General features: G+C 39.6%; 2 protein-coding genes across 10 annotated transcripts in view; one reads left to right on the top strand and one right to left on the bottom strand.

Moving 5' to 3' along the window:
* The window catches only part of STRADB (STE20 related adaptor beta), a 35752-nt gene extending 22588 nt beyond the window's left edge, over positions 1–13164 (bottom strand). The window contains exons 1-3 of one of the 4 annotated variants that reach the window (XM_055345605.1): positions 12925–13164; positions 9662–9756; positions 4521–4601 (exon numbers count right to left, since the gene is read on the bottom strand). In XM_055345605.1, coding sequence (XP_055201580.1) covers positions 4521–4601; positions 9662–9673 — 93 coding nt within the window. In that variant the 5' untranslated portion in view covers positions 9674–9756; positions 12925–13164. Of the gene's footprint in view, positions 1–4520; positions 4602–9661; positions 9757–12274; positions 12401–12422; positions 12568–12924 lie in introns of those variants that run through there. The other 3 variants (XM_055345607.1, XM_055345606.1, XM_055345604.1) reach the window with 3 other exon arrangements.
* The window catches only part of TRAK2 (trafficking kinesin protein 2), a 66680-nt gene continuing 60844 nt past the window's right edge, over positions 12520–18355 (top strand). For 3 of the 6 annotated variants that reach the window (XM_055345602.1, XM_055345603.1, XM_055345597.1), the window contains exon 1: positions 12520–12597. The gene's annotated coding sequence lies outside the window, so the exon portion shown is untranslated. Of the gene's footprint in view, positions 12598–13266; positions 13529–18355 lie in introns of those variants that run through there. The other 3 variants (XM_055345598.1, XM_055345600.1, XM_055345601.1) reach the window with 2 other exon arrangements.

Below are 18355 nucleotides of genomic sequence, written 5' to 3'. Positions count from 1 at the left end.
ACATACAAAAGAATGAAACTGGACCACTTTCTTATACCATACACAAAACAAACTCAAAATGGAGTAAGGACCTAAATGAGAAACTTGAAGCCAAAAAAATTCTAGAAGAGAGCACAGGTAGTAATTTCTCTGACATTAGTCATAGCATCATTTTTCTAGATAGATCTCCTCAGGCAAGGGAAACAAAAGCAAAAATAAACTATTGAGACTACATCAAAATAAAGAGCTTCTGCACGGCAAAGGTAATAATAAAACAAAAAAGCAACCTACTGAATGGGAAAATATATTTGCAAAAGATATATCTACTAATACCCAAAAATATAAAGAATTTATACAACTCAACACCCAAAAAATATAATAAAAAAATGGACAGAAGACATGAACAGACATTTCTCCGAAGAAACATAAGATAGCCAACGGAGACATGAAAAGATGCTCAATATCACTAATCCTCAGGAACTGCAAATCAAAAGCAAAATGAAATATCATCTGTCAAAATAGCTAAAATCAAGAACACAAGAAATGACAAGTGTTGGCAAGGTTGTGGGAAAAAAGGAACCCTCTTGCACTCTTGGTAGGAATGCAAACTGGTATAGCCACTGGGGAGAACAGTACGGAGGTTCCTCAAAAAGTTAACAAAGAACTACGATATAATCTAGTAATTCCATCCTGGGTATTTACCCAAAGAATATGAAAACACTAATTTAAAAAGACATACACACCTCTACAATAGTCAAAATATGGAAGCAACCCAAGTGTCCATTGATAGATAAATGGATAAAGAATATGTGGTATATATACACAATAGAATGTTACTCAGCCATAAGAAATAATGTAATCTTGCTATTTGCAACACTGATGGGTGTAGAGGGAATATAAGTGAAATAAGTCAGGGAAGGACAAATACAGTATCTCACTCATGTGAAATATAAGAAAACAAACGAACAAAGAAAAAAAGATATTTGACAAGGGTGTCAAAACCATTCAATAAAACAAGAACAGTATATTCAGCAAATGGTGCTAGGAAAAGTGTATATCCACATACAAAAGAATGAAGTTGGATGCCTATCTAACACCATATACAAAAATTACCTCAAAATGGATCAAGGACCTAAATTTAATACCGTAAACAATAAAATTCATAGAAGAAAACATAGGGCAAAAGCTTTATGACATCAGATTTATTTATTTATTTTTAAAGATTTTATTTATTTATTCATGAGAGACACACAGAGAGAGAGAGAGGCAGAGACACAGGCAGAGGGAGAACCAGGCTCCATGCAGGGAGCCTGATGTGGGACTCGATCCCGGCTCTCCGGGATCACACCCTGGGCTGAAGGTGGCGCTAAGCCGCTGAGCCACCGGGGCTGCCCCTTTATGACATCCGATTTAGAGATGATTTCTTGTAAATGATAGCAAACGTATAAGGAACAAAAGAAAAATAGACAAAATGACTTCATGTAAATTTTTAAATTTTGGGCATCAAAGAAATACTAACAACAAAGTTAAAAGGCAACCCATAGAATGTGAGATATTTACATTTGTAAATATCTGGTAAGGTGTTAATATCCAGAATATAAATAGGACTTCTAAAACTCAACAACAAAATAAGAAAACTCCACTGAAAAAAGGGCAAGGGACTTGCACCGACCTTTCTCCACACACAGAAGACATACAAGTGGCCAATAAGCACATGACAAGATATTCAACATCACTAGTTATTAGAGAAATGTAAAGCAAAACTACAATGAGAGAAGAAAAAACCCAAAAAACAAAAAACCTACAATGAGATACCACCTCGTACCTGTTAGGTTGGCTACTATCAAAAAACAGAAAATAAAGAAGTGTTGGCTAGGATGTAGAGAAACTGGAATTCTTGTGCACTATTGGTAGGAATACAAAATGTAGAAAACAGTATGGTGGTTCCCCCCAAATTAAAATAGCATTACCATATGATGCAGTAATTCTGCTTCTGTGTAAACCCAAAGAACTGAAATCAGATATTTGCACACCCATGTTCATAGATAGCATAATTATTCACAATAACCACAAAGTCAAATCAACCCAAGTGTCCATCAACAGATGAATGGGTAAGCAAAATGTGGTATGTACACATAATGGAAAGCTTTCAGCCTTAAAAAATAAGGAAATTCTGCAATATGCGGAAACACAAATGAACCTTGAGGACACTAAATGAAATTTAATTCAATCACAAAAAGACAAATGCAGTATGATTCCACTAATACCAGGTACTTAGTAAAAAATCACAGAAAGTAGAATGGTGGTTGACAGAGACTTGGGAGGGAGAGAGAGAATGGGGAGTTATTGTTTAATGGATACACAGTTTCAGTTTTACATGATGAAAAGAGTTATAGAGGTTGGTGGTGACAGCTGCACAACACTATGAATGTATTTGATTGTACACTTTAAAAATGGCTAAGATGGTAAATTTTGTAATGTATTTTTATACCAGCCCACCCCCCAAAAGACCCAGAAACACACACACACACACACAAACACACACAGGCAGCCACAACTATGGAAGTTTCCTGAAGTTTAAGACCTCTCTCTTGGCAACAGTAAGGGGACAATAGCAGACTGCCTCAATCTGAAGAGTAATTCTTGAATGAAAACTTGGATTGGATAATATATTTTATTACACAAAAGGACAGAAGACTGAAAAACTTAAGAACATTAGTGAGTAAAAAGTGAAATGAGAAAAATGAAGACAACTGAAAATAGGATCAAGATAAACTTACAAATAGGAATAACTGGCATGACTTTATTTTATAGGAAAACAAGGCATTTGCAAGGCAGATTCCATTTTGTACTAAGAATTGCAGAATAAAGTAAGAATTTAGGAAGGGAGGACCCCAGAGAAATATTTATTCCCAAGCATGTTTTTAAAATTATTATTTAGGGATCCCTGGGTGGCACAGCGGTTTGGCGCCTGCCTTTGGCCCAGGGCGTGATCCTGGAGACCCGGGATCGAATCCCACATCGGGCTCCCTACATGGAGCCTGCTTCTCCCTCTGCCTGTGTCGCTGCCTCTCTCTCTCTCTGTGACTGTCATGAATATATAAATAAAATCTTTTAAAAAAATTATTATTTAATATATACCAGGAATCGCCCAGGGGAAATACAGATGAAAAAAGCAGGATGCCTATTTTATGAGAATCATGTTCTAGTGAGACACGTATATCAATTATTGTGAGACAATATAATAAATATCATTTTCTGGGAATGTCTAAGATTTGTAGGAGCATAATGGAATAAAATGTACAAGAGGAAACAATTCAGAGATGTGATATTTGAGCTAACTCTTCATGAATGAGGAGGAATTCTGGAGACAGAAAAAGAAGAGTATTTCATTTTATATATATTTTTTTAGATTTTTAAAAAAATTTATTCATAGAGAGACACAGAGAGAGAGAGAGAGAGAGAGAGAGAGAAAGGCAGGCAGAGACACAGGCAGAGGGAGAAGCAGGCTCCATGCAGGGAGCCCGACGTGGGATTTGATCCCGGGTCCCCAAGATCACACCCCGGGCTGCAGGCGGTGCTAAACCGCTGTGCCACTGGGGCTGTCCAAGAAGAGTATTTTAATCAGAAAAAAAAGAGTATGTGCTAAGGCTTAGTAGCAAGAAATGAAACTAAAAAATTAGACATATTCCAAACCATTAAGAGTCCTTATATTATACTAAGAAGTTTAGGCTTTATCCTACAGGCTGCAGGAAACCAATGAACGTTTTAAAGCAGGAAAGTGACACAAACAGGCCCATACTGGTAACAGTGTTGAATACTGATCTGAGTGTGAGAGGAGGTTTATCTAGGAAAGTAGAGGTAATGTGTCTACTTGTAATTATTCAGGTAAGAGATGATGAGATTTGGGAAGTAGCAGTGATAAGGTGAAGCAGGTTAGGGACTCAAGGGCATTTCAGAGACAGACACAAAACACTTGGTGTATAACTAGATGTTGGGGTGGGGGGTAGAGACAAGTAACAGGATAACTTCTAAGTTTCTAGTTAGGGTGACTTAGTAGATGGGTTTTCATTAGCCAAAGAAATACAATGATCAGAGAAGTTTGATAGATTAAAGTTTTACTCAAACTGCATAGAGATGCCTTTGAAAAGTTTAATTGCAGGCATTTTATAGATACATCTAGTGCCCAGGAAGGAGTGTGGGGCTATAGGTAAAAATTAGAGAATCAACAGTCCTGCTTGATGCCTCTCATGACCTGAAGCTACAGGACAGTCTGAAATCTGACCAACTGGAGCCTAGGAATAGGTGCTGCTGAGGGGGAGCCTGTTTAGGCAGAAGAGGTCAACCGTAAACTTCTGAAGAGTAACAGAACTAGAGGAAGAAGAAACAGTAAAAGATACTGTAAAAAAAAGAAAGAGATATGAAGAACTAGGAATTACATTCTGTACTATGATACATGGAAGAACTAGGAATTACATTCTGTACTATGATACTACGGAAAGCAAAGGAAGAATATTAATTGTACTTAACCATTGTCTTACCAAGTATTGATGGATATTGGTTTCAGACTGTTTTTCAGGTCTGAGTGATTCAACTTGTGTTCGTGAAGTGCAGAAACAATCCTGGAAATTCAGAAACGCATGAAATAAGTGAAAAATAAGACTGGAAATCATAATAGCAATTCATTTTCACTGCTGGTATTAAGTTTTAATCCTTTCATCATCTTTCAGTTTTGTTTTGAATATTTAGCTAAAGATTATTCTGCTGTACTCATTGTAATCAATTTAATTTTAGTCCTCAAATCCTTTGTTTCTTAAATGTAGGAACTGTGTTTATCCACATTAAACTACACAATGAGTATATCTGGAACCAATTTTGTTTCTTAAGGTGGTAAACATCTTACTTCAACTGAATGCAAATTACAAATAGATTTAGTTCCATTATCACAATTCACATTTTCCTGCATTTTAACCTATGGTCCTATTATCACATATTGTCAATAAAGAAATTTAACGCTTCCTTGTGACTTATCACATGGGGTAAAGCTGACCTTATTCTACTTAGGAAGAAAAGGTATGTCAAAAGCATAAACAAATTGTGTAAAAGAGACTTTTGTAATAAATTATTTTGAAGCATCTCATGAACACTTAAAGTATTAATATCAAATGAATCTTCAAGATAAGCTCATTCACGTCTACCTAACACTCTATAGTTACTTAGAAGTAATCACACTTCCTTTCATTTAAAATAATGCCAGAATTTCTCACTAACTTGTCATTTTTTCAGCCTAAATTACTATTTTAAGATGAATTCCTGTAGTTTGTATGCCTTATCAATCTTACTACAATACTTTGATTTAAATCTCCACTGTCTTATGAAAAACTCGTCCCTGAAGAACAGAAGCTGACAATGGTCAGGATAGCTATAGAATCATTTCCTGTGCAAAGTTTCTACTGGTTTGTCTAGAGTGAATAAAATGGGCAATTAAAGTTTTTGAAGATACTTATTACTCTTCCTCATATTGAAAACAACCACCAGTCACTTACATCTTGTATTTGGTATTTACATATATTTTGTAACATTTACTCAGAATCTTTCACAATAATCATTAATATCACTGTACAGAAGAGAATTAACACATCAGGCCTAAAATTGCTATCCTTAGAAAAGGCTTGCTTAGGGCAGCCGGGGTGGCTCAGCAGTTTAGTGCCTGCCTTCAGCCCAGGGTGTGATCCTGGAGACCCTGGACCCAGTCCCATGTCAGGCTCCCTGCAGGGAGCCTGCTTCTCCCTCTGCCTGTGTCTCTGCCTCTCTCTCTCTTTCATGAATAAATAAATAAAATTAAAAAAAAAGAAAGAAAGAAAAGGCTTGCTTGAAAAGTTGGCCCTTGGCTAGTATCTGGGAACTTGGATTTTGGGAAGGGTCCCATCATTCACTAATAAGAACAGATCATGGGCTTAAACCATATAAACAATATGGCTTATGCTGAATACTTGCTTTTTTTCTGGAAGTCTGAAATTTTGTTACCTGCTAGCAGAAGGTACCTACATGTCAGTCCCCCGCCAAAAAGTCTGAGAAATGAGTCTCTAATGAGTTTCCTTGGTAGCTAACATTTTACACATGTTGTCACTATTCTGCGAGAATTAAGTACATTCTATGGGACTCCACGGGAGAAGGACTCTTGAAAGTTTGAGCCTGGTTTCCTTGAACTTTACTCCATGTACCACCTTCCTCCACTGATTTTGCTTTGTGTTCTTTGTCTGTGACAAAACTTAATTATGACTATAAGACTAAGTTTTACAAGTCCTCCTAGCAAATCACCAAACCTGGAGGTGGTCTTAGGCAGACCTCTAATATAGTTACCAAAATATAAAGCCTATAAAAATGTTTCTAAAAAATGTCCATCACTTAAATTAAAAAGTTAATTTGAGACATATTAGGCATATTTTTAGAGGCACCAGGGTGGTGCAGTCATTGAGTGTTGGACTCAGGTTTTGGCTCAGGTTATGGTCTCATTGTGGGACTGAGCCCTGTGACAGGTTCCATGCTCAGTGAGGAATCTGCTTAGGACTCTCTCCCTTTCTGTCTGCCTCTGCCTCTGCCCCTACCCCCTGTGTACTCAATCTCTCTCTCTAAAATAAATCAATAGGGGGTCCCTGGGTGGCTCAGTGGTTTAGTACCTGCCTTTGGCCCAGGACGCAATCCTGGAGTCCTAGGAATGAGTCCTGCATCGGGCTCCCAGCATGGAGCCTGCTTCTCCCTCTGCCTGTGTCTCTGCCTCTCTCTCCCTCTATGTCTATCATGAATAAATAAATCAATAAATCTTTAAAAAATAAATAAATAAAATAAATCAATAAATCTTTAAAATTAAAAGACACATTTGGGCATACTTTAAAAAACTTACATTGACCCTAATTCATTCTCAAGAATAGTGATCCATGTTTTTGGTTTATAGAAATAAGAAAACATTTTATAAAATAATATGGTGGACCTTCATATTTCATTACCTTTATATAGAATTTTCACAGTGCAAGAAAGTGATCACTAATGTGAAGACAGCTAAAACCAGCCAATACTATAAGGCAAAATGTTTTTGCTGACTTCTAAAGAATGTTAGCATGTTCATTAGCTGTTCAAGTTATAAAAGTCATAAAACACTCATAGCTTATTCTTCCAAACATTTTTTATATCCACAATGAATTAATGAGATGCTGATGAATATAATAGCCCATGAAATATATATACATTAAGGTCTTTTAGACAGCACAAATAGATTTAAAACCATCCAGAAGTTGCCCTAAAATATTTTTAATGTAATTTTTAAATCTACTACCATAATAGCCAAATGTAAAGCAGTTATATCTACTAGGGCATCTAAAGGAAAATATTTGACTTATGTTGCTCCTTTGAAAACACTATTTCTTAGCTCTCCAACAGTGGAAAAAACTTGAATGAGGAAGAATCCTTCATAAGTATAAACATCAATTTTATCTCAGTTGTACAAAAATCTCATGTAGGAAAATATTCAAAGAATTCTAAATATTTCATCATTACAGGAAGTATTAAATGTAAAATTATTAACAAACTGAACAAATTTAAATCACACATTAATTTCTATTATTTTTCACAAAACCCATAATTATAGAATAATTGAATAAATAAGATACTCTTTTTCCAAAATTCAGAAGCCCTGAGAATCCACAGTCCTCTAAATCTCTGGATCTTCTTCTATCAAATGCCCTTTTACAACTCACGCAATTTATAAACTGATATAAAATGGTGAATCTTAAGTAATCCTTTAGAGCAGTGGTCCACAAACCAGTCTGACCCACCACCTGTTTCAGTAAAGAAAGTTTTACTTGAACGCATTCATTTTTTTCATTTAAATATTGTCTATGACTGTTTTCACAGCACAACAACAGAAGAGTAATTTGTTACAAAGACCATATACCACACAAATACTATCTGGTCCTTTACAGAAAATATTTGTTTACCCCAGCACCAGAAAATCAGGTAGGTAATTCACATCAATGTGCTTTATTGATAGATAAAGCTGTCCACCATTTTTTTTTTTAGATTTTATTTTTATGTAATGTCTACCCCCAACACAGGGCTTGAACTTACACCCCAAGATCAAGAGTCATATGCTCTGACTGAGCCAGCCAGGAGCTCCTAAAGCTCCCCTTTTAAGTAGAGAATCTTTACTTTAAAAATAAAGTGCATTCTGTATATTTCATATAACAAATTATACAATAAATCCAACAAATCCATTCTGTATTTCCTCACTTCATAGTTCTGTCTCTCAGACTTGGTAAACGATGGAGTGGATTGGCAGATATGAATTTGAGCCTTGGCAATCTTGGGCCAAACTCAAAACAAGGATTAAACCACCTGCCCTACCAATCACTCATAATTTTGAAGACTGAAAGAGATATATAAACGTATTTATAAACTGCAAATCATCATACAAATGTACCCATCACTTTTTAAAAGATCACTACTTTAATCAAGTCAGATATTGTATTATGTTCTATAGAAGAAGACATGATGAAAGACCTGAAACTACTTAATTTAAGTAATATTTTCGGTAGGTTGAATATTTTTTACCATATGATTCTTGGTTCTCAATCTAGATGCCATGGATCTAATATAAACAAAAAACAAGTTGTAATCTATATATCATACTATACATTTATCCAACTGTTTTCTATCTTGTTGTTAAGAGGCTGATTTTTAGTATTATTTTGCTTGCCTTTGGTCTAATGGAAATTTGTAAAAGGGATTTTTGAAAGATTTAAGGATAAGATAGCTAACTAGATGGGAGAGGCATATCTAAGTACAGTAAAGGTATGGAAAAAAGTGGGATGGGACAAAGGAAATGAACGATGAATATATCAGAAAAGTATAGGAGAAGCTCTTTTTTAAAGCAACAAAAACTCAATGAGAATTTAACTCATTTCTTAAGACCAGAAGCCATTCAGGTCAAAATAACATCTCAGCAGAACAGTATCTCATCAGAATTTGCCTTCAATTATGGCTCTGCACTAACATTTAACTACTCTGATAGTACCAAATTAGATCTACGCTTTTTTTTTTTTTTTAAGATTTCTTTATGGGACACCTGGATGGCTCAGCGGCCGAGCACCTGCCTTCAGCCAAGGGAGTGATCCTGGAATCCCAGGATCCAGTCCCACACTGGGCTCCCCACATGGAGTCTACTTCACTCTCTGCCTATGTCTCTTATGAATAAATAAATAGAATCTTTAAAAAAAAGAGATTTATGTTATTCCATCTTATTTTTTAAAGATTTATTTATTTGAAAGAGAGGGAGAAGAGAAAGAATGTATGAGTAGTGCAGAAGAGCAAAGGGAGAAGTAGACTCCCTGCTGAGCAAGAAGCCCTACTTGGGGCTCAATTCCAAGACCCTGAAATCAAGACCTAATGGCAAACACTTAACTGACTGAGCCATCCAAGCATCTCTTATTTATTGTCTTGGCCTGGGTGCAGGGGTGGAGCTTGCAGGGAGAGAGAATCCCAAGCCTACGTCTTACAGAACATGGAGCCTGACCTAAGGATCTCACAACCCTGAGATCATGACCTGAGCAGAAACCAAAAGTCAGAGGCATAACCGACTGCGGGACCCACATGTCCTGAAATTAAATCTGTGTTAACACAAACTTACCAAGAGAGACATTGAATCTTTTTAGTTCACAGAAAATGTCAAAAACCCATCTACTCCAAAAGATTTTTGCTTTATCTTCAAGATGAAGAAATATTCTGTTATAAAAAACAAAAGCAAAATTTAGATTTACATAAAAGCTCCTGGAAGAACTAGTTGCTATAAACCCCTATGATATTTAGGCAGCTATTCTTTGATGCAACAACTGGAGACATTTCTGAAAAGTGTCTTTAAAGAGTGTTTCTTTTTATGTAACACTATTTGATCTGCCATCACAACAGAAAGGCAGAGTGAAGTTGAAGGGAGATTCTGCGTATTTCCAAAGACCAATATACCTGCATCTCTCCTTCCCTATTTTTTCTGTACTACTTTTTTTAAAGAAACTTAAGAGCAGCTCCAGTGGCGCAGCGGTTTAGCGCTGCCTGCAGCCCGGGGTGTGATCCTGGAGACCCAGGATCGAGTCCCACATCGGGCTTCCTGCATGGAGCCTGCTTCTCCCTCTGCCTCTCTCTTTGCTCTCTCTGAATGAATAAATAAATAAATCTTAAAAAAAAAAAAAGAAACTTAAGCAAATGTGAAAGCAATATAGAAAATCAATGTTGGACCCATTAGAATTTCCAATGATTCTAGTTATAAGTAAACGTTGAAGGTTCCAAAGCTTCCTGATTGGATTAATTGCCAATTAAGTCATTTGGGGTCCATGATTAGCAAATTTGGGAAAGAATCTGCATTAGCAACACACTAGGAATTAATAACATTTACTCGTTGTCACATGTTTTTAAAAGAGAAATTTCAGTCTTAACATAAAAATAATATTTCTGAAGGCTGAATATTTTTAACACAATTCTTAGTTCTCTGTTCTTCCTAGAATTTGACATATATGAAAGATATGAAATTATACAAATAATTCCTGTCCACTATCACTAGTAGAGTATTAACCTCAATAGTTTATGAAGACTGCAAGATTCAGAAGTTTAAAATAGCAACTTCTTTAGAGTTAAAGAACTACAAGGGCACCACCAAAACTTTCCAGATTTTTCCTAACAGAAAGGGTGGCAATGTTCTGAACTTCCTAGTGCTGGGTGTTTCCTTATAACTAAGGAATATCTCTTTCTTGTTAATTGTGGTTTATTATTTCATTTTAATGAAATCCCCAAGTTTAATCAAGGTCCCTGCAAATATCTAAGCGAAAAGAAAAGGAAGATTTTGTAAACAATACATATTATACAGCAGTATCCAATTTTACTGTTAAGGAAAGATATGAATTTATTCAGAATATTCACTACAAACCAAAAGTAGAGAAGAGGGGGAGGAAAAACCTCAAAGGGTATGATTATTTAGTCACTTGCTATTCATTATCATCAACTTAAGGCAATGGTAGTTGCTGTAATACAAAAGGGGGAAAGCAATACCTGCCCTGCCCACCTTCTGGGGTGATTGAATCAGAGATACTTCATCTGAAAGGGCTCATAACTACCAAATACTGCACCAATCAATATAAGAGTTCGAGTGGATACTCTGAGAGGTACACTCGCATATTACTGGTGGCAGCCGAAAAATGTAAGGCTCACTTGGAAAGCAAGCTGGCAATGTTTCAATAACCATGAAAATACTCATACCTTTTGACCCAGTAAAATTCTCACTTCTAGCAATCAACTCTAAGGAAATGTCCAAATAAATGAAGAAACCATACACACGTAGAAAGTCACCACACCATTAATCTGAAACAGCCAAGTATTCATTCTCTAAGTGCTTAATGAATGGTGACCATGGTCAGGCACTGGGGACACTCACTGGTGATCAGGGCAGACAAGGCCCTGACCACTTGCAGTTCACATTCTCACAGGAAGATTAGGGATGTCGTGATTAATTCAATTTTCTGGTTAACAGGATTTTGTTTCTTGCTTCTTCCACTTCGTATCAGTAAGTTCTTAAACAAGAACAAAAAAACTTTAATTCTGTTACATTATCTATTATTTCAGAAATACTCCGAAGAAACTGACACGATTTTATGAATTGTGAGTACAAAGGAGTTGCTCCACTGAGGTGGTTTAATCCCACAGATTTCTGCTTTAGACATGCCAGATGCTTAAGAGATCATTTTACCAGACAGTTTGAGGTCAAGGCAGCAGCTGCACCTGGTAAAGGGTACAGTTTGGGGGCGGGGTAGATTTTCTCCTGCACGTTTTTTCACTAGATGTGAATATAAATCCTTTTTAAAGAAATCATACTTGAGACCTGTATTTCTAAATATATTACATCAGTGTGGTCCTTTGCATTTGTATCTAACAAGCTAATTAGGGTATAAAGCTTTATAAATAATTTAAATTTGCTCCATTATAGAATAGTTCATCCAAAGACTTTAATATCAAAGGTTAACAATTTCTGTGAAAATCACAGGGCGCATTTATTTACAGAACTCGGGTTTTGAGTTAATTTAGGCATCCAGCAGAGGCTATTGCTATAGGGAACGCAAAAACAACAACAACCCCGATCTCTGCTAAGCCTTAAAATTACTGTAATTTTCAAAGGGACCTTGAGAACCCATAAAATCTCAAAAATTGCAGCGACGCACAACTCGCTATAAGGTTTCCCAAACTTAGCAACATGACTCACGCTTTCAAACAAAAATCTTTCCTGAGCGCCTACTGTGCGCCACCCGGACCTGCGCTCGGCAGCCGCCGTGTCAGAAAATCCTGACCAAGTTTTCAGGAAAAGGGTGTTTGGCACCACAAAGCCACGAGGGGAAAAACACGACGCTCACTTTAAATACCGGGAACAAAATGAAGCTTGAGCATTTAATTTTGTGAAGAGGCTCCTTCCTCGTCCTGCTTCGAGGGGGGGATCGCGAAGGCGAACTCGCAGGAGGCGGCACAGAGCCGCGGCCACAGGGTGTCTCCCGCCGGGACGCTCCGCCAGGCTGGAGCGCGCGGCCCGAGGTGAGGGGTGAGGAGCGGGCGGGGAGGGGGGGGCGGCACCGGGGCAGCTGGCGCCCCGCGCACCTGGCAAGTGCCGCCCACCGCGAGCGCAGGTGCCGCCACCGCCCGACGGCCCGGGGCTCAGGGGCCGCTCGCCCAGCCAGCCGGACTCCGGACTCCAGACGTCGCTCCGCCCGCCCGCCCGCCCGCGGCCAGGGCGTGGGCTCGAGGCGGGGCGGCAAGTTCCAGCCTCCGGCTTCGCGAGGTGAGCGCGGACCGAGCCGCGCTCCCTCAGGCTCCCGACCCGGCCCGACGCCACCCCCCTCCTCCGCCCGGCCTCCCCTTTACCCTGGCGGCGACCACGACCGGCGACTCTCCTCAGGAGGCCAACGGAGCGGGGCCCCACGGCCCCGAGAGCCCGGCCCACCGAGGGGGCCCCGCGAGCGCGCGGGCCGCGGGGCGCAGCAAGGCAGCGCGACCCGGCCTCGGGCTACGGGCCTGGAGCTCTGCCCCCGCCGCGGGCAGCCCTCCCGGACTGGACTCGCCCCAGGGTCGCGGCCCCGCCTCCCGCCGCAGGGCCCGGCGGCTTCGGGGGCGGGGCCTCCTCGCTGAGGGGGCGGGACAGGCGCGCGGCGACTCTGGAGGCGGAGGGGGCGGGCGCTCGGGAAGACCACACTTCCCGGCAGGTAGTGCGCCGACGCCGCGGAGGCTGCCGGGAGAGCGGGTCTCCTCCGCTCTTCTCCAATGTCTGGGGCTGCGGAGGAGCCGGTCCCGCTGCCAAAGCGAAGTCGCCGAGTGATGATGATGCTGTGAAGTCGCCCTCTGTCCCTGCCACGCCCGGGCGGTTGTGGCAGCGGCGGCCGCTTCGGCTGCAGCTCTCGGGCTGCCGCCGCTTTAGACCCTATTCCCTGAGGGAGCGCGGGCGGAGGACGGAGGACGTCGGGCCATTCCCGTGAGTAACCTTCCCGCGCGTGACTCCAACTTGCCCTTGCCAACTTCCCCGGAAAGCAGGGGAGCCTCCCCGCCCGGAGCTCCTCCCGGTGCCCGGAGGTCACGCGCGGACATCGGAGCCGGGGGCTGGGGATCGCAGGCCTGGGTCTTCGCCCGCGAAGGCTTGGTTGGGAAGTGGTTGGTTCCCCAAGTGTGGGTGCGAAGTGATGGGCGCTGGGCTCTGGTCCCCGGGTTCATCCCAGCTGCGCCTGTGAGGATCCCATCCTCTGCCAGAGAGCATCCCCTGGAACCTCCTCCCTGAGTGATGCGCAGCTTTAGTGCCTAAGCCCCGGTCACCATCTGTGATGTGAGCGAACAGAGAGGATATTGCAGAGAGCTCTTTCTATGCTCAGTTGGGTTTTTCTTGCGATTGATTTTGAGCCAGACACCACATATCTTTCAAAAGAAATGGTTCACTTTAGTGTCAAGCGTAAATAATAGATGTTGGCAGATGGCCTCTTTAGTACCAGCGTAAAGATTATCTCCCAAACATTTAAAAGAGTTCTGGGTCATAGTAATAATGGTGAACTCAGTTCATTGCCCACCAACCTTATATTAAAACCTGCATTTTCTGAGCCAGAAAAAAAAAAAAAGAGCAGTAACTTTTCACTGGAAATTCATCAAGCTAGAATAGACCATAGGAATAAAATGACATGGACTCTTCTAGTTTTTTAAAAAAATTATCTTTCAGTAAAAATTTGTCGTGACCTTCACCTCTTTGCTGTAGAATTGAAAGTCTGAGTTACAGTGATCTCCAAATAGCATGTTAATAGCGTTGACGTGACACTTAAGGAATTGTGAAGGGCGTTTGGTGGTGGGAAAGGGCAGGGATGAAGACACTTTATCATCTCAGCAGTTTTTACAGCTTTCTGTTTTTAAAGTTAATGTTCAACAATGTCTCATTCAGCAATCACATGTACGAAAGAGAGTGGTTTGTTATTTTTCAGATTTTTATTCATACATTGAAGAAATCATAAGAAAGTACAGTATTTGAGTACAAATATTAAAAGTACAAGTATTTGAGTACAGTTGACCCGTGGACAACACCGAGCTGACGAGCACCAACCCCCTGTAGAGTCAAAAATCCATATATAATTTTTGACTCCCTAGAAACTTAACCACTAATAGCCTTTTTGATCAGAAACCTTATTCATAGCATAAACAGTTTAACATATTTTGTGTTATATGTATTACAATTCTGTATTCTTAGAGTAAACTAGAAAAAAGAAAATACATTTACTGTACTGTATCAGAAAACTCAGTGTCTAAGTGCACCCTTGCAGTTCAAACCCAAGTTCAAGTCAGCTGTACTTTCAGTCAGCTGAGCACACGTCATGAGCTCTGTGTACATTTGCTCACTTAATCGCTGCAATAACCCTGTTGTGCTAATCTGAGGCTCAAAGATTTTGCTTAACCTAACAAGTGGAAATTCAAATGTAGATCTGCCATGTGTCAAAGTTACAGGTCAGATAAGTTGTATCTATGTCAGAAATTACCTTAAAGTTTGGATGATTCAAACTATCTCCCAGAATTATTTCCTAATACTGGTTTCCCATACACCTTGAATATCTAGAAGTTCTGAACCCCTGCTTTAGTACTTTTTTTTTTTTAACATTTTATTTATTTATTCATGAGAGACACACAGAGAGAGAGAGAAGCAGAGACACAAGCAGAGGAAGAAGCAGGCAGAGGGAGAAGCAGGCTCCATGCAGGGAGCCTGACATGGGACTCGATCCCGGGTCTCCAGGATCACATCCTGGGCAGAAGGCAGCGCTAAACCGCTAAGCCACCTGGGCTGCCAACTTTAGTACTTTTGAACAAACTGTTCCGTCTGCTTGCCATTCCTATCGTCCACAGAGCTGCTCATTATGACCCGCAAAGCCCATCTCAAATCCACCTCAGTTTACTTGTGTAAGGCATGCTAGGATTGGATTTTCATCTCAGGGGTCCTTTCTAGTTCAAAGGTTTAGTAATTCTACAATTGAAAATATGAGCCAAAGATTATTATTCTCCACTGGATCCTGGAAATCATGGTTAACATCGGTAGTTGCAAAGGGTAGAAAAACTAGTCTCTTAAAAATTTTACATCAATATAAAAAATATGTTAAACACCAATATAAGGAATGACACAGATAGTAATATATTATCTCATGATTATTTTGAGCTCTTTATATTATCTGTACCAGTTTTTGAACCTCTTTAGTTACCATCTTGTTTAGTCAAGAAATCTGAGGCATCAAGGCAATACATTTAAAATGAGTAAGTGAAGGGACTAAATATAAATAATTCATGGTTTTCAGTCATATTTGCTCAGATCTGAGGTGTTCATGTAATAATAGGAAACATTTATGTAATACTGTGTGTTAGATACCTGTCTTAATATATATTTTACCTATATTATCCTCACAATAGCACCATGAAGTGTTTTTGTAGATGGCAACTGAAGCAGAGGATGAGTTAACATACCCAAGGTCACTCATCTACTAAGTGGTAGAACTGGGTGTCAGACCCAGGCAAGCTCAGAATCTTTAACATTTACTGAGTACCTACTTTTGAACCAACCCCACAACTGGGTGTTTTCATTCTATCATTTGTCTGTAGAGCTACCTTAAATAGAATGTAAGTTCAGCATTTAGTGACTGCCCAAAACTATAAGATGAGTAAATGGTTGAGCCAGGATTTGAACCCACTGTTGCCTTTCTTCAAAGCCCTTCTTTTTTCTACTTCCCCTTAATAATCAAATCGTTATTAAATACTTGTGGTGGGCCAGACACTATGCTAAGTGCCAGTAGGGATTTAGCCCCTGCTCTTAAGTGACACAATCAGAAGAGGGAAAGACATAATTGTTATAGTGTATTAATAGGATAGCAGTATACAGAATACAGCATACAGAGGTACTATAGAAACAGAGAGAAAGGGCAGTGAACTCTGCCGGGGGTAAGAAGGCTTGGTCCACTCTTAGAAAAACAAATTGTATTTCCTGGGCAAAGAAAAGAAGGGAGTTGTTGTAGGCTGAATTGTGCCTCACCAAAATTTGTATGTTAAAGTACTAACCCCTGTAACTTCAGAGTGTAACTGTATTTGGAGATCAGGCCTTTGAGGAGGTGATTGACTTAAATGGGGCATTTAGAGTGGGTCATAATTCATTCTGACAGGTGTCCTTATAAAAAGAACTTTAGAAACAGAAAGAGACACCAAGGATGTGTGCACAGAGGAAAAAAATTATGTGAGAACACACTGAGAGGTTGGATATCTGCAAGCCTCAGAGAGAAACCAAGCTTGCCAATACTTTGATATTCAACTTCTAGCCTTCAGAACTGTGAGGAAATAAACTTGTCTCATTTAACCTACTCTGGTATTTTCTATGGCAGTCCTAACAAACTAATTCAGGGATGTTCTAGCAAAAGGAATGACATACAAAAAGCTGTTAAGGTGTGCCAGGTGATTAAGTTTCATGGTAAGAAGTGTTGAGAGTTGAAGTTGGAGATTAGGCTGGGGCCATATTAGGACAATTTTGTATGAAATGCCAAGGAGCTGAACTTTATCATAAAAGGGATAGAATGGAGATGGTTTGTAGCAGAGGAAAAACATTGGATATGCATTTTAGAAAGACTACTCTGACCTTTGTGGAGTATGGATTAAAGGAGATAAGACTGGAAGCATGATCAGTTAGGTGGAAGCTGAACTAAATATTATCTCAGTATTGAAATGACAAACTAAAACATCTATTGTTAACATAAGGAAGATTTTAAAGGGCACAGCTAACCCTTAGGGCAAACATGGGCCCATTAGGAAGAATTTGTATGCACCTCTTTGTACCTAGAAACTGGCTTTACTTTTGACATTTTGCTTTCCATAGATAAAGCTTTACTCAACTATCACAGAATATTCAGTATTTTCCCACTAATAGGCACTTTTGTGGTGCTTACACTGTTCTAAATCAAGTCTTCTGGCAACCTCATGGACTATCTACTATTACTATCTCCATTTTATACTTAAAGATATCAAAGCACAGGGCTGCCCGGGTGGCTCAGTGGCTTAACCCTGTCTTCAGCCCAAGGCCTGATCCTGGAGACCCAGGATCGAGTCCCATGTCGGGCTCCCTGTGTGGAGCCTGCTTCTCCCTCTGCCTGTGTCTCTGCCTCTCTCTCTCTCTCTCATGAATAAATAAATAAAAATTTTAAAAAAAGGTATCAAAGCACAGAGGTTAAGTAACTTGCCCATGGTCAATAGCAAATGGCAGTGTTAGATTCAAATTCCAGTAGTCTGTCTTCAGACTATGCTCCTAGCCATTATACTGTATGTTACCATATATTATTTATCAAGATCTTCAACTACCTAAGAAAGGAAGAGGGAATAATACAAAAATAAATTATGTATGCTGTAGGGAATATATAGTTTTATTAGAGGAGATAAGGAATAATTATATGATTAAAAATGTTTACAGGAAAGTGGAAAGTATTGGGAAGTAATCTTACTTCAAGTTGAGGCTTTTGGGAAATCTGGCATTGGGAAGAAATGGCATTTGAACTAAGATACGAAGAATGGCTAGACTTTGAATATGTTAGAAGGAGGGAGAGATATTAAAGCTAGAAGAAATCACAAGAACAAAGTTATATGATTGGGAATTTCCTAGTATGTCTAGGTAGCTAGTAAATGCAATCCTTTGTTTTGGCTGGGATTTATTATGTGGTTGGAGAATCCAGTTTGGGCTTCATGGCGTCACCAAATGTCTGGGACTTATTAGGGAGTGAGGAGCAATGAAAATTGTGAGGTCTGAAGTCAAATG

The sequence above is a fragment of the Nyctereutes procyonoides genome, unplaced genomic scaffold, assembly GCF_905146905.1.
Source record: "Nyctereutes procyonoides isolate TBG_1078 unplaced genomic scaffold, NYPRO_anot_genome, whole genome shotgun sequence".
In the NCBI taxonomy this organism is placed as follows: Eukaryota; Metazoa; Chordata; class Mammalia; order Carnivora; family Canidae; genus Nyctereutes; species Nyctereutes procyonoides.
Note: the sequence above shows the minus strand (reverse complement) of the source record. Positions and strands in the feature narration are given on the sequence as shown.